Raw genomic sequence first — 13,182 nt, forward strand, 5'->3', positions numbered from 1 at the left:
CAACCGTGAGATAGTGACCTGAGCTGAAATCAAGAGTTGGCTGCTTAACCGACTGAGCCACGCAGGCACACGTATGTTTTTAAATTATTTTTTATTTATTCTTTGATTTTTTTTTCTGTCTCACCCACACCTGTTTCTGTATTTGGACTTAAAGTTTCCTTAGACCGTAACCCCTTTGGCTCTAATGTGTATTCACACACATATGCTGGCTTGTGTCTGTCCTCACTTCCAAATGCCAAGATTGGCAACGGGCACACCCAGGGGTGCAAATGGGGGGAATTCAGTGGGAAGGAAGGGTCGACACTGAGTTCTCTGTTCGAGATTGACGTGGTTTACGGTGGCACATTCGGTGGCATTTACAATGAATCTGGAAAAATCCTGAATGTGGGGGTGATGTCATCAGACTTTCCAAAGCGTCCCTGAATCCCTAACGAAATTATAAACGCGTCTGGGACACTGGGATCAAGCGTCCCATGTGACCCCAAGAGGCAAGGTTCTGTGAGACAGGCGAGATTTCCACTTGGAAACACTTGCGGGCCCGTGAGCCGTTTTCGACCGACGTCCCAACCGTGAATGACTTAGTCACCTCCGTGCGTCGCCAGCTGGGCACGGCCATGGGCCAGCGGTCCCCTTGCTCGGGAACAAATACCAAGATGATCCTATGTTTTGGCAAAGAATCTTGAACCCTGTTGTTTGTTTTTTTTTTTTGATAAGAGTTTAAAAATACAAGCGTTTGAGGCGAATGCTTTCACGGATTCCATTACAGAATCCCCACCCTGTGGCATCTAGAATCGGGTCTTGGGCATGAATGGGTTCATCTTTCGTCCTGATGCTCAAGATGGGTGTTGGCATCGATTGTGGAAAGTCACGTCCACCTTTTAAAAAGCGATACTCTGAAGTTTTCTGAGTTAAAAGGACAAGGAGCTAGGAATTTTATTAATTTGAATGGGCTCGGCTGGATTTCGTTCCACGGCTCGTTTGCCGATAACTTTAAGGTGTGCTTTAGGTTACGGTCAAGCTCCGGGGCCGTTCTTGCGGGTTGGAGGAGGACAGGTCCACGTGCGAGTGCAGAGGGGCGGGGGGCCGGGGCCCTGTGAACAGTGGAGAAGGTGTGATCCCGCCTGGATCGTCCGCTGAGCAATAACTACCATCCCGTTGAAGGAACAGGTGCATCCCAAAACCTGGGTGTGCGGCATTTTAATCAGCCTTCTAATCATGCAAAAAAAAAAAAAAAACAAACAAACTATATGAACAATCAAATCAATTACACTAGAAGTGGGAGGGACAGGTGTCTCCGAGGACAGAATGGGGAAAAAGACTGGGTGATTTACCCACAATCCTGATTTGTATCTCATTTTTTCATTCCCAGGGTCCTCGTGGCACAGATTTCTCCCATAAAACCCGGAGCCACGATCGCTGATTATTCATGAAATAATTATTCCCTGTAAGTCTCGGGCCGCATTGATATTGGAAACATAATTTCGATGCGAGGCGGTGAGCTCACAGTAATGACTTTGCCGCTTGGAGAATGTAACACGGTCACTTTGAACGACGAGACGCCTGATTTCTACAGATAGTGGGAAATAATTCAATTAGGTTTTATTTGTCCGCATGGGGCCGGGAGGGCTGGGTTGGCCCATAAGCTCCAGTGGGGGTGGGGTGGGGTGGGGTGGCACAGTTTGGGGACCCTGGTACCCAGCTTTCCGGACGGTGATCGTGTCTGTGAGTTCATATTCCCATGAGGGGGGCCACCCTGCGTGAAATCCCGTAAGTGCCTCCCAATTAAAATAAAGGGGCGCCTGGGCGTTTCAGTCGGTTCAGCATCCAACTTGGGCTCAGGTCATGATGTCGCGGTCCGTGAGTTCAAGTCCCGCGTCGGGCTCTGTGTTGACGGCTCTGAGCCTGGAGCCTGTTTCCGATGCTGCGTCTCCCCCTCTCTCTGCCCCTCCCCCGCTGGCTCGCGCTCTGTCTCTCTCTGTCTCCGAAATAAATAACCGTTAAAAACATTAAACAGTAAAACAAACAAATAAAATGAAAATGAAAAAAGCTTGAGCATAATTGCATCCCCAGAATTGGCCAGCATAGACTTGTGATCAAAAAAACTGTTTGTTTCTGTGAAACTCAAAGTTCACGGAGGGCGGTGGTGGTTTCGCTGAGAAGTCACGTTCGATGGGACACGAACGCTCACCTTGCAAAACGTCTCTGCACGTGAGGGTTTCTGACTTGCTGGGACCTCGAGAGAGCGGAGGTCCTGGAATTTAATGAACCGAGGCCGTGGGGGTCACACTCAGTGGTTCTCAGGAGGTCACCCGTTTCTCTGGGTGTGTGAATTTGCAGAAAATCCGCAGAAAATACTTCACCTGCTGTTGCTAAAGATGTGAAGGCTGAGGCTGCTTCTGTTTTGGGTCCCTGTCTCTGATGACCAAAGTCATCCCTCCGTAGCTGATGGCGCTTTTGTGCTTGTGCCCTTGGTCCCACGTCACCCACACCCCCCCACCACCCGCCCAGTGCACACCGCTGGGCCCCCACGTAACCCGCGTCTGCCCCAGACGTCCTCTGTGGGGCCCAGGTGCAAACGCACCTGTAGATGCCGAGGGAGGATGCTTGTCCAGGAGGCCATCCCATCTGCAGAGTTTCTGAGGGACCAGGGAATATTCCGGAACCTTGCTGGAAACAAAGTCAGAGGAAGCCACGGCTTCCCGTCCAAGACAGGTGAACTCTGCAGCGTGGGGACCGGGGTGCAGGAGCCAGCCACAGAAGGACGCACACATGGGCCACGGGTGGTGTTCCCACGGGGACACAGACCGCTGACCTGACAGTTCCCAGGTCCCACTGAGGACGCTCAGACCCCCTCCTTTAACAAATCGCGGTTACATCCAGACCCAGCAATCCCAGGCGAGACACAGACCCCGCCAGCCACTCGAGAAAGCCCACATCCTGGAAGGTCGCCTGCCTGTGACCCCAGGACCTTTGCACGCCCTTCCCCAGAAGGTCTATTTTGCACAGACCAGCTGCCAGGCTGGGCAGGCAGGAGGCAGACTTCTTAACCCGATTTTTTTTAACTCAGGAAAACCACACGTTTTCACGCACGACCCGGAAACACTGGGCATGTGGGTCTGTCCTACCCACGGCCCTCAGTCTGTCTACACCTGTGCAGTCTCCTCCTTCCGTGGCGAGAAACAAACTCGCTTGTGTTTTTGTAATACTGGTCGTCAGATAGTTCACGGATTTTTACATCAAATGAGCCACGGTGGTGCCACATGGTGCCCGACAGTTGTTCATTAGACCATGCCTCTGGGGTCCCGGGGGGCAGCTCTGTGTCTCCTTGACCGGTGTAGCAGTGCTCATACCGGTGAACGGTACTCGGAGCTCCAGCACGTGCCAGGCCGGTGCGTGTGTCCAGCCCAAGCCAATCCACATGTTATCGTTTTTTCTCGATATTTTCAAGGCTGATGATACTTCCCTCCGAGGCAGTGTCTCTGCGTGTCCGTTTGTGGCCAAAGACGCAGGCAGGGCATGTCCTGTGTCGCGTGGCCGGCCGCATCGTCTGCTGAAGGAGGAATCCGGCAAGAGAGGGAGGTTTCGAGAAGGGGACAGAAAAGTCAGCCTGAAAATGGGATTCCGGCTTTGACCAACCCGGAGACGTGCACACAAGTCGCACCTTGTCCGTGGACGTGCTGCGCTGCGGAGAACGTGGCCGTGGCGGGGCCCGCGCGGCCGATGCCGCTGGGATGCTTCTGCGGCTGGACAGCAGGTGACTCAGTGGACAGCGTCTCTCTCGCGGGGCTCCCCAAGCACCCAGGGAGGGCACCCGCGCCCCGTGTCCCCACCCGCTGCCCTGCGGCTGGAGGCCTCTGCCGCTCGTCCCCGCCAGCGAGAGGGATGGACTGCAGGACCTCCCAGGATGATGTGACTGCAGGGCTACGAGCCTGCCCGGCCCCGAAGCTCCAAGAGGAGCCAGAATTGGGGGCTCAGACCCAGAAGGCCACGTGTCAGGGAAGGCCGGGGGCGCACGCAGTCACTCGGATGGATGCCCCCTGGAAGCGAGTTCCCGCTCGCTCCTGCCCTCAGGCGGACACACTGAGGCTTCTCCCTGGGGGAGAAAATTGTTTTGCGCGGTCCCGGCGCCGGTTGAATATGAAAGCGTGACCCCGCAACGTGGCATCGTCGCCCCAGGAGCTCGGCAGGCGAGGCCTTCTCAGCACAGGGTCGGCTGTCCGAGCGCAAGGACGGCTTTGGGTGTAATTTGTTGTAAGGTGTCAGCCTCATTCCCGCCTGGCGGGTGCCGGGCGCACAGGACAATCGCCTTCGCATGGAGCTGGGGGGCCGAGCCGGGCGCGGGGGCTGGACAGCTGTGCGCGCGGGCCGGGGTGGGGGGGGGGGTGGGGGAGGCGCGGCTGTCTGCACATGCGCACTTCTTGGCTGGCATCGGCTACCCCAGAATGCAGGGGCCCCGCGCAGCGGCACCTAAGTAGCATGGGTTTTATGGCCGGACGTGGAAGAGCCGGGTTGATGCTCGCAAACGTCTAAGAACAAGTCGACCCCGCAGCGGACCCAGCACTTTGTGGGACCTTGAAGGCCATAGACTGTGGCAGACCCGCCCCTGCCCCGAGCATCTGGGCCCGCCTGGGAGGTGCCCACCTGGAGATGCCCACCTGGGAGGTGCCCGCCTGGGAGGTGCCTACCTGGGAGGTGCCTACCTGGGAGGTGCCCACCTGGGAGATATCTACCTAGGAGGTGCGCACCTGGGAGGTGCCTGCCTGGGAGGTGCCCACTGAGAGGTGTCTACCTGGGAGGTGCCCACCCGTGAGGTATCTACCTGGGAAGTGCCTACCTGGGAGGTGCCCACCTGGGAGGTGCCCACCTGGGAGGCGCCCACCTGGGAGGTGCCCACCTGGGAGGTGCCCACCTGGGTGACGCAGGCAGACGACCCGGCACACCGTCCCCTCTCATCTGCACAGGCAGTGGTGAACCTACCTCCACAAAATTGGCTTTCGCCTTTTTCAGGACTTCAGTATTCCACGCATGGCGAGAACAGAACATGCCCCCGACTGGTTAAGATAACGCTGGTCATCAGATGCCACGTGCGCCCGCCAAGATGAGGTTATTGGCTTGCAAGTCGCAAGGCATTTTCGTTGTGGTGCAGGGGTTGGGCAGAGTCGATGTGGGGCGTCGGGGCCCCCGTTCCGATCCGGGAGCCCTTCCTGTCCTGTGCCATCCATTGGCGCGTGGGCACGTGGTCAGCCCAGCAGGCAGAAGCCAGGGCTCCCGGGCAAACCTTCCGTATCAATTATCTGTGAGCTCGAGGAAGGGCCGTTTGACTTTTCATGAGCCCGTAACAACGTCCCCAGAGAGGAGTGTGTGAATTTCCAGAGATCATTGCTTTTTCATGGTTTTGGATTTCTCCGCTCATAAATATGAACCATTTGGGTTTGCTTTTCGTCTGTGATTTTTTTAATGTTTATTTAGTTTTGAGAGAGAGATGGAGAGAGAGAGAGAGAGAGAACAAGTAGGGGAGGGGCAGAGAGAGGGAGAGGGAGACAGAATCGGAAGCAGGCTCCAGGCTCCGAGCCGTCAGCCCAGAGCCCAATGTGGGCTCGAACCCACAAACTGCGAGATTGTGACCTCAGCTGAAGTCGGACGCTCAACCGACTGAGCCACCCAGGCACCCCTTTAATCTGTGATTTTTGCATGAAATACCTGTATTCTGATTTGCACTTGAGAGGTCTTCCCGGAACGAGGGCTGAGCCATCTGGGCAGGAATTTGAGTCTCCTGGTCTCTGAGGCCATTTGAGTCGGGCTTTGTGGACCTGAGCCCGTGTATCAGAGTTTGCGGTTCTGTGTCCTCACGTCCGGCTGTGGTCGCCGCTGATGGGTTTAGAAGCCAGGCATTGTAGACGGCAGGGTGATGTGTTGTGGACCAAGAAGCACAAGCCGTCGTCCTCTGTCCAGCTGCAGATAAGGGCCCCGACCTGGGCAGGTGGACGCTACTCTAGCCTAGAACTTTCTTCGCTGTGTTGTCTGAGAGGCTGACTGGGAAACTGAAGCTATGTCGGATGTAGCTGGAGGCAGTCGAAGGTGACTGTGGGACGCTGGGTGTGGCCCTTCTGGCTGGAAGGGCGAACCTGCCTGAGGACTCCCCCCTGTCCTGTGGGGTGACAGGTAAGGACTGGGGACAGTGGCTCGCAGGTTGGGCAGTGGTATCGATGCGGCTGTTTGGACCAGCATGTGAGTGCGGTGGGGGGTGGGGAGGATGTGCTCAAACACAAGACGGGGGGTCATCCAAAGCTGGAAGGAGCCAACTCGAAGACTATCCCAGTGGCCAGGACTGAAATACGTAGAGATTTATTGGATTGTGACCCGTAGAATAAAATACAAATGTTCAGTCCATACTGACACAGGTTAATGATTCACTCTATGAGTGAATGGACGAGAAGGGTCAGCTCTTGGGTGTAGACGCCCAACGTAGACAAAGAGGCATGGAGTTTGGAAAACAATGTGGACTCAACCTTTGCTCCCACAGGACATAGACTAATGTCAGAGACAACAGGAGATAGCCGTGTAGACACCAGACATCAAGGACAAGGGTATCAGTTTCCAAACGGAGTCACGGAGAAGTGGCCGGGCCAATCCCAAGTAGCACAGAGCTGCGGACGGGACTCCTTTTCACAGCCTTGATGAAGGATCTGTTGTGTCCCCCGCCATGTCTATGAACACCTCCAAGGCTGCAATGAATAAACAAGAATGCTTTGTGTTTGGCCTCAAAGCATCGGGGTCATTGTGTAGTTTCTGCACCAAAACACGTGGGTTGCATGGGGGCAGGTGGGAAGTGCTGTGTCTCATTCCCATCTTATGGGTACAAAGGAAGGAAGGAAGGAAGGAAGGAAGGAAGGAAGGGGGAAAGAGAAGGAAAAGAAGGGAGGGAGGGAGGGAGGGAGGGAGGGAGGGAGGGAGGAAGGTTGGCTGGCGGGAGTCGAAGCCCTTTCCTCCTGACCTGGGGTCTCATGGGGCGGGGTGGTAGGGGAGAGTTTCTCCTGTGGGTGGACACAGCTTGTGGGGGCCTGTCCAGCATCTGCAAGGAGGGAGTGAGTGATAGGACTTTGGGGAGGTGGGGGCTTGCCCCAGCTTAGACTCCACTTCCAGTTAGAGACGTGGAGGTGTCCCTTTCATGCGGAACAGTGCCCTGGGTCAGCACGTGGAGAGGTTGACTTCCTAATTCCCCTTCAGCCGTGTCATCCTCTCACGCCTGAGTGGATATTGGGCTGAGAAATTAGGTCCTTGACAGGGTCAATACATGTGGCACGTGCCACGTTTCCCCTTGAGCTTAGAGCCGTAAGAATGAGCCCGTAATTGCATGATGGAGGGTTCTTGTTCAATGTAAAGCAGTGTGTGTGTGTGTGTGTGTGTGTGTGTGTGTGTGTGTTTAAATAAGATCTGTGAGACTAACTGGCACTCTGGTGGTGATGCTAGATTGTGAAAGAGCAGGGAGGCTCAATTATTTTGCTAATGCAGCTAAGTGGTGAGTCTGGAAATGGCCAGCCCCAGGCCTGATGCTTTTTCTTCTCATTTTTCTGAGCAATCTAACTGAGAAGGAAGGAAGGAAGGGAGGAAGGAAGGAAGGAAGGAAGGAAGGAAGGAAGGGAAGGATCGAAGGAAGGGAGGAAGGAAGGAAGGAAGGAAGGAGGGAGGGAGGGAGGAGGGAAGGATGTGGGAGATCTAGATTCTGGTTCCATTATGTAGATAAGTGGGCAGGTGGCGGATGGACTCACCCTTGGGGTTGACGCACCCAACGGCGACTGATACCCTGGTGACTTTGCCTTCCTTGATGACCTCACGTGGCCCCGAACATCACCTGCTTCCGTCTGTTCAGAACCACTAACGATGGTTCAAGCCGGTTTGTTGGACTCCATTAACACTCTCCAGCCCATGGCCACTTTGTTGGACTCCATTAAAACCCTCCCGCCAATGCTTATTCTCATTATTTACCCTGGGTTTGTCAGTGGGAGCCCAAGGGGAGGAGACCAGCCAGACCAGCCAGCACGCTTCACTATTTGCTTTTTTAAAAATTGTTTATGTGTTTGTTTTTGAGAGAGAGAGAGATGAGACTGAGACACAGAGAGAGAGAGAAAGAAAGAACCTCAAGCAGACTTCTCGCCGTCCACGCAGAGTCGGATGGGGGGCTCAAACATACAAACCGTGCAATCATGACCTGAGCTGAAACCAAGAGTGAGATGCATAACCTACTGAGCCACCCAGGCACCCCTGACTATTGCTTCTTCTGTGTTGCAGATTCATTCCTAGCCTTCACTCCCGCCCGCCATTTGACCGCTGCTTTCAGACATTGTCGACAAATTTGCCAAATGAATGCAGCCTCACCCTTGTCCAAGACGGTGGATGATTGTTCAAGATATTGCCGCCATGTTTTCTGGCAAAAAAAAAAAAAAAATTTGTTGTTGTTGTTGTGTGAATATGGGCAAATGTGTCCAAGGACAATGAGCCAATGGGTGTTTGGCCAGCATCCACCAGCATCCGTAGGTACGAATGCACCTCTGTGATTCCGTTGGTCACACCTCACGCGCTGCCTTCATGTCGGACGTGACGTATGCCTTTTGGGCGTGAGGTTGAAGGGGAAGGAAGCCAACACCCCAGGAGGGAGGGACACTTGGGCTCATGCCGGGTACTGAAAGTGACTGACAGAACTAAGCTTGAATGAGCGACAGTCTCTAAATCTTTGGAGTCTCTTTGGAGGAGGGACTCTGTGTCTCTAGATTTGTCTTTCTCTACCTGACCCCGAAGGAATGCACGTAGCCTGACCCGGAAGCCACGGGCACCCATCAATTTTAGCTCCGCGTGCAGAGAGCTCCCAAGCATGGCTCCTTTGGTTGGACGTACCATCCCGTGGCCACCAGGGTTGTGTTACTCTTGTTTTTACCAGACGCTCATGGTTGATGGCCACGGTTTCCCAACTACACAAGATGCCATTGGTCAAGGAAGGTCCTCGCACTTGGTTGGCCCCAGAGCGCCCCTTTCTCGGCACCTACTCCCCAAGCCTCCGGTGGGATTCTGTGTCCTAAACAGAACTCCGAATGAGCAGGGGGGCGGGGTGTCCCCGACGTGTCTTTGGGCTGCCTCCCGTTAGGCACACGGGAGCGTAATGTCCCAGGAGGATGAGAAAGCTCTCCATTTTGCTCGTCGCCAGTGCCTTTGGGGGGTGGACAGAGACAAAGGCAAGAAGGAAACAGGCTCCCAACAGAAAGGAGGTAAGCCGGGTGTCATGTGCTGAAAGGCAACATCCGTGGGATGTCCGTGGATTCAAGCCAGCCTCAGCCCCAGCCTCGTAAGCCCTCAGCCGCCAGGTGGAGAGTATCCCGTGACCCCAGGCTCCCGCGACGCTAGCTGGAGTCCTTGGTTCAGAAAGTTACACTTTCCCCGTCCTTTTCCTCTGCCCTGTCATTAGCTGGAGCTTGAAAGGGCAATAACTCTAATTGTCGATCCTGTGGGGTGCGCACAGCCCTGTCCTGACCTCGCTTCCCCTGCCAAAGAAAATGCTGGATTACATTGCGTTTTCTTCATGTTCATTTTCCTGCCCACTTAACAAAATTATATTCAATGAGCTGTGGGAGAAATCCACATCAACGGGCCATGTAATGCAATTTCTGGTATATAGTCAGGAAGGGGGAAAAAAATCCTACATTTTCTTTCATTTCTGTCAAAATCAATCAAATTGTACGAAACTGAACATAATCTCTTAGAAAGAAAATGAGGCATTTCCAGCGAAATAAGCCTTCTCTGCATGGTAACATGCACATATTTAAGAGGTCTCTGTTTTAGTTTTTTTTAATCATGCCTAATTAGTTTTTTTTTAATCACCCACACAACTAAGGCTCTCGCCTGCATAATTTATGACATAGAGGGACCAGTGTCAGAAATCAAATGTTGTAAATTAAAAATAACAAGTTTGAGACTAGTGATTCAATTAAAACCCTAGAAAACATTGGATTATGCATAATTGAGAGCTTTTACGCACACATGCATGTCACGTCAGTCAGGTTGAATGGGAAGATTGGATCGGGGCTGTCGGGGGTATTTAAATCAATGTGGTAAAAAAATCAGAAAACAAAGGTGAGGTTTATCATTAAGGTCCAGTGTTCAAAAATAACACCAAGGGGTCTTTAAATTCAAGGCTCAGATGACAAGCTTTGTTTTGAGGGGAAGTTCCAAATTCCGGAGGCTGGTTGGCGGAGCGGGAGGGTCCCACTGTGGTTGTCTGAGGGCGCCACGTTTTGGGCAGTGCTAACAGAAGACTGCATCAAACAGAGCAGGGTACCCTCCCCGACAGGCCACAGGGAACCCATCTGGCTCTCCATTGTCCAGCCAGTCCCACCCCTGCAATGCCGCCTAACGATGGTGAAGACGTGTCTACACATTCGTTTTCCAAGAGCACGTGCACGAAGGGTGGGGGTTTCCACAGAGATGTCTGAGGTCTGGCGCAGACTTGCGAAGGTCTGGATTGGGTTTCAACGTCCCAACGGGGAAGGCGTAACTTGAATGCAGCTCAAAACGTCAAGGAAGGGGCCAGGATCTCCTGGAGAGGAAGGGATCCTTGGTGAGCGTGGGGGGAGATCAGAGAGGCGTCGGGAATGTCCTTGTGAAGGCAGGAGGCTCTGAAGCAGAGGGACGAGGCAGGAATGCTTTCCCCCATCCACCCCACACTCTCCAAGAATGAGCAGAACCGGTACAAAGCTGTGGAATCCTATTCCAGAAGCTGAACATGCTGTCCTTCCATATTCGGTAGCCAAGACTGATGGAAATATGGCGGCCTGAGACACGGAGGTGTCATGGGGCATCCTTCAGCCTGGCTTCCTGGCAGGTGGGGAGAGGCAGGGTGCAGTCAGAGAAGGGGACCCTCCACTGGGCCATGTGCTGTCCCTAAACTGCCCTAAGGGGCCTTCTAAGGAGCCCAGGCACAGGAAAGCCTCACAAGGACCACCCGGTTTGACTGAAAAAGGATGGGACCACCGTTCCTGCAAACAGCTCTTGGGTCACTGAGAACACACCCCATGGCTACAGGTGCAGAGGTCACAGGACACGAGCCCTGATCTGCCTCCCCCAGTGGGGCCCTCTCTGTTTCTCGGTTTCTACTTCAGTGAACTGGATAAAAGGTGCCCGACTCTGTGGGGGTACAGGGATACCTGAGCTCCTACAGGAGGGACTTGTAGCATATCCAGGACCACCGTTTATGGCTAAACTCCTGCCCTCACCGTTCAGGACGGGTTCATTCAGGGCTTCTGAGTGAGTGGGTGTTGCGTTCCTAGGAAAGTCCACACTTGTGGGATGTGCCACCAGAGGACCCCTGTGCCCACCCATCGCCCTGCCTCGCGGCTTGTGTGACAGGTGGTGGGGAGCATCCCCGAGCCGACTGGGGCTCGGTTTCCCCACGCTGGGGCAGTGAGGACGTTATCTATGCAACCCAGCCCACGGTTACTCAGGCAGTGGATGTGATGGATGGGGTAAAGGTAGGCGTCCGAGGGACACTTAAATCAATGTAAATCGTGGTCTCTCTACCGATGTCAAAAGATTTCAACATTTCAACAGTAAGTGCGATGATCATTGTAAATCTTTTCTAAATATCTTGTATCAGATTGAAGGAAATCCCTTGTATTTCTAGTTTTCCAAAATATTGGTCGATTGATTTGCTTCTTTTTTTAAAAAGACTTGTTTTTTTTTTTTTTTAATTTTTAAAATGTTTATTGATTTGTGAGAGGGGGGGAGCATGAGTGGGGGGCACAGAGAGAGAGGGAGACACAGTATCGGAAGCAGGTGCCAGGCTTTGAGCAGTCAGCACAGACCCTGATGTGGGGCTCAAACTCACGAACTGCGAGATCATGACCTGAGCCGAAGTCGGACGCTCAACCAACTGAGCTGCCCAGGCATCCCGATGATTTACATTATTAAACCAGTTTTCATTCCTAGCTTAAATCGGACTCTGTATGATTTATCTTTTTTTATGTCACCAATATTTTATTTGATATTTTTGTATCTATGTTCGCAAAAGAGATTGGTCTGCCATATTTCTTGGATTTCAGTGTAAGGGTTATGCCGGTGACATAAAATGAGTTATGACTGTTTCCTCTTTTTCTTATCTTTGGGATATAGATTTTGAGTAAAATTGACATTGTTATTCCTTAAAAATGTGGTAGCATGTACAGGTTACAGCCTTTTGGCCCCAGGTTTGTTTGAATCAGCAATTCAGCTTCCGATTCAATCTCTTTTGTGGTAGTAAGACTTTATATTGTCTATTTCTTCGAATGTCAATTTTAACATCACATTGTTTTCATGTTGTTGAGTCTTTGACTCTGTAGTGTTCTATTGTATGCATCTATTTTCCTCTTGACTGGTTCTAATCCACTTCTGTTATTTTATTCATACTAATTTATGTGAGGTTTTGCTGTTCCTTTTCTAATTTTTAAGGGTGCATTTGCACATGGATATTTTTCAAATCTAGTCACTTTTAAACTATGTATTTTGCAGTCTGCATGGGTATGAGTGGTGTTCTTAATATTTTGATTTATTTTGTTTTCACTGTCTTTCAGTTTAGAGTATTTTCCAATGTCTCTTGTGACACGTGGGTTATTTAATTTGGAATTTAATTTGGATATGTGGAAATTTAATTTCCAAGCATATGGACATTTATATGCTTGGAAACACTACAAACACACACAAGCTTACTATCTTAGTGTGTGCTTCCTACGTGTCCCTCGAATGTTGATCTTTTTTTTTTTTTTTTTGCTTCTTTCTTCTTTTGGAGCATTTGAGTTTTTAATTTTTTATTATAATTACTGCCATCACCACCATTGTTAACTAGGAAGTCATATATCTTGTACTATTCTTGGGAAGGTTATCCTCAAGATTACAAATATGCCCTTGAATTTTCAAAGTCTAACATTAATTACTTTTATTTTCTTTCTAGACAATGAAAATACCTTAGAACATTTAACTTCATTTACGTCCCCCTGATTTATACATCATTGTCATGCATTTTCATTCTCCATACATTTTAACACCCTTAAGACATGATTGTTTTATAACGCCAATATTTATTTACAATTACCCACACAATTTGGCATTTTTATCACCTCGTGATTAAAATTCACTTCATTCCTTCATGAATTTTAATGTTGT

The 13,182-nt window shown here is 51.5% G+C and overlaps 1 protein-coding gene across 1 annotated transcript in view; it reads right to left on the bottom strand.

Moving 5' to 3' along the window:
* The window catches only part of LOC122477709, a 190,889-nt gene that overhangs the window by 80,713 nt on the left and 96,994 nt on the right, over nt 1-13,182 (bottom strand). The window contains exons 3-4 of the mRNA XM_043571025.1: nt 4,835-4,909; nt 4,642-4,730 (exon numbers count right to left, since the gene is read on the bottom strand). Coding sequence (XP_043426960.1) covers nt 4,642-4,730; nt 4,835-4,909 — 164 coding nt within the window. The remainder of the gene's footprint in view (nt 1-4,641; nt 4,731-4,834; nt 4,910-13,182) is intronic.

The sequence above is a fragment of the Prionailurus bengalensis genome, chromosome X, assembly GCF_016509475.1.
Source record: "Prionailurus bengalensis isolate Pbe53 chromosome X, Fcat_Pben_1.1_paternal_pri, whole genome shotgun sequence".
Taxonomy (NCBI): domain Eukaryota; kingdom Metazoa; phylum Chordata; class Mammalia; order Carnivora; family Felidae; genus Prionailurus; species Prionailurus bengalensis.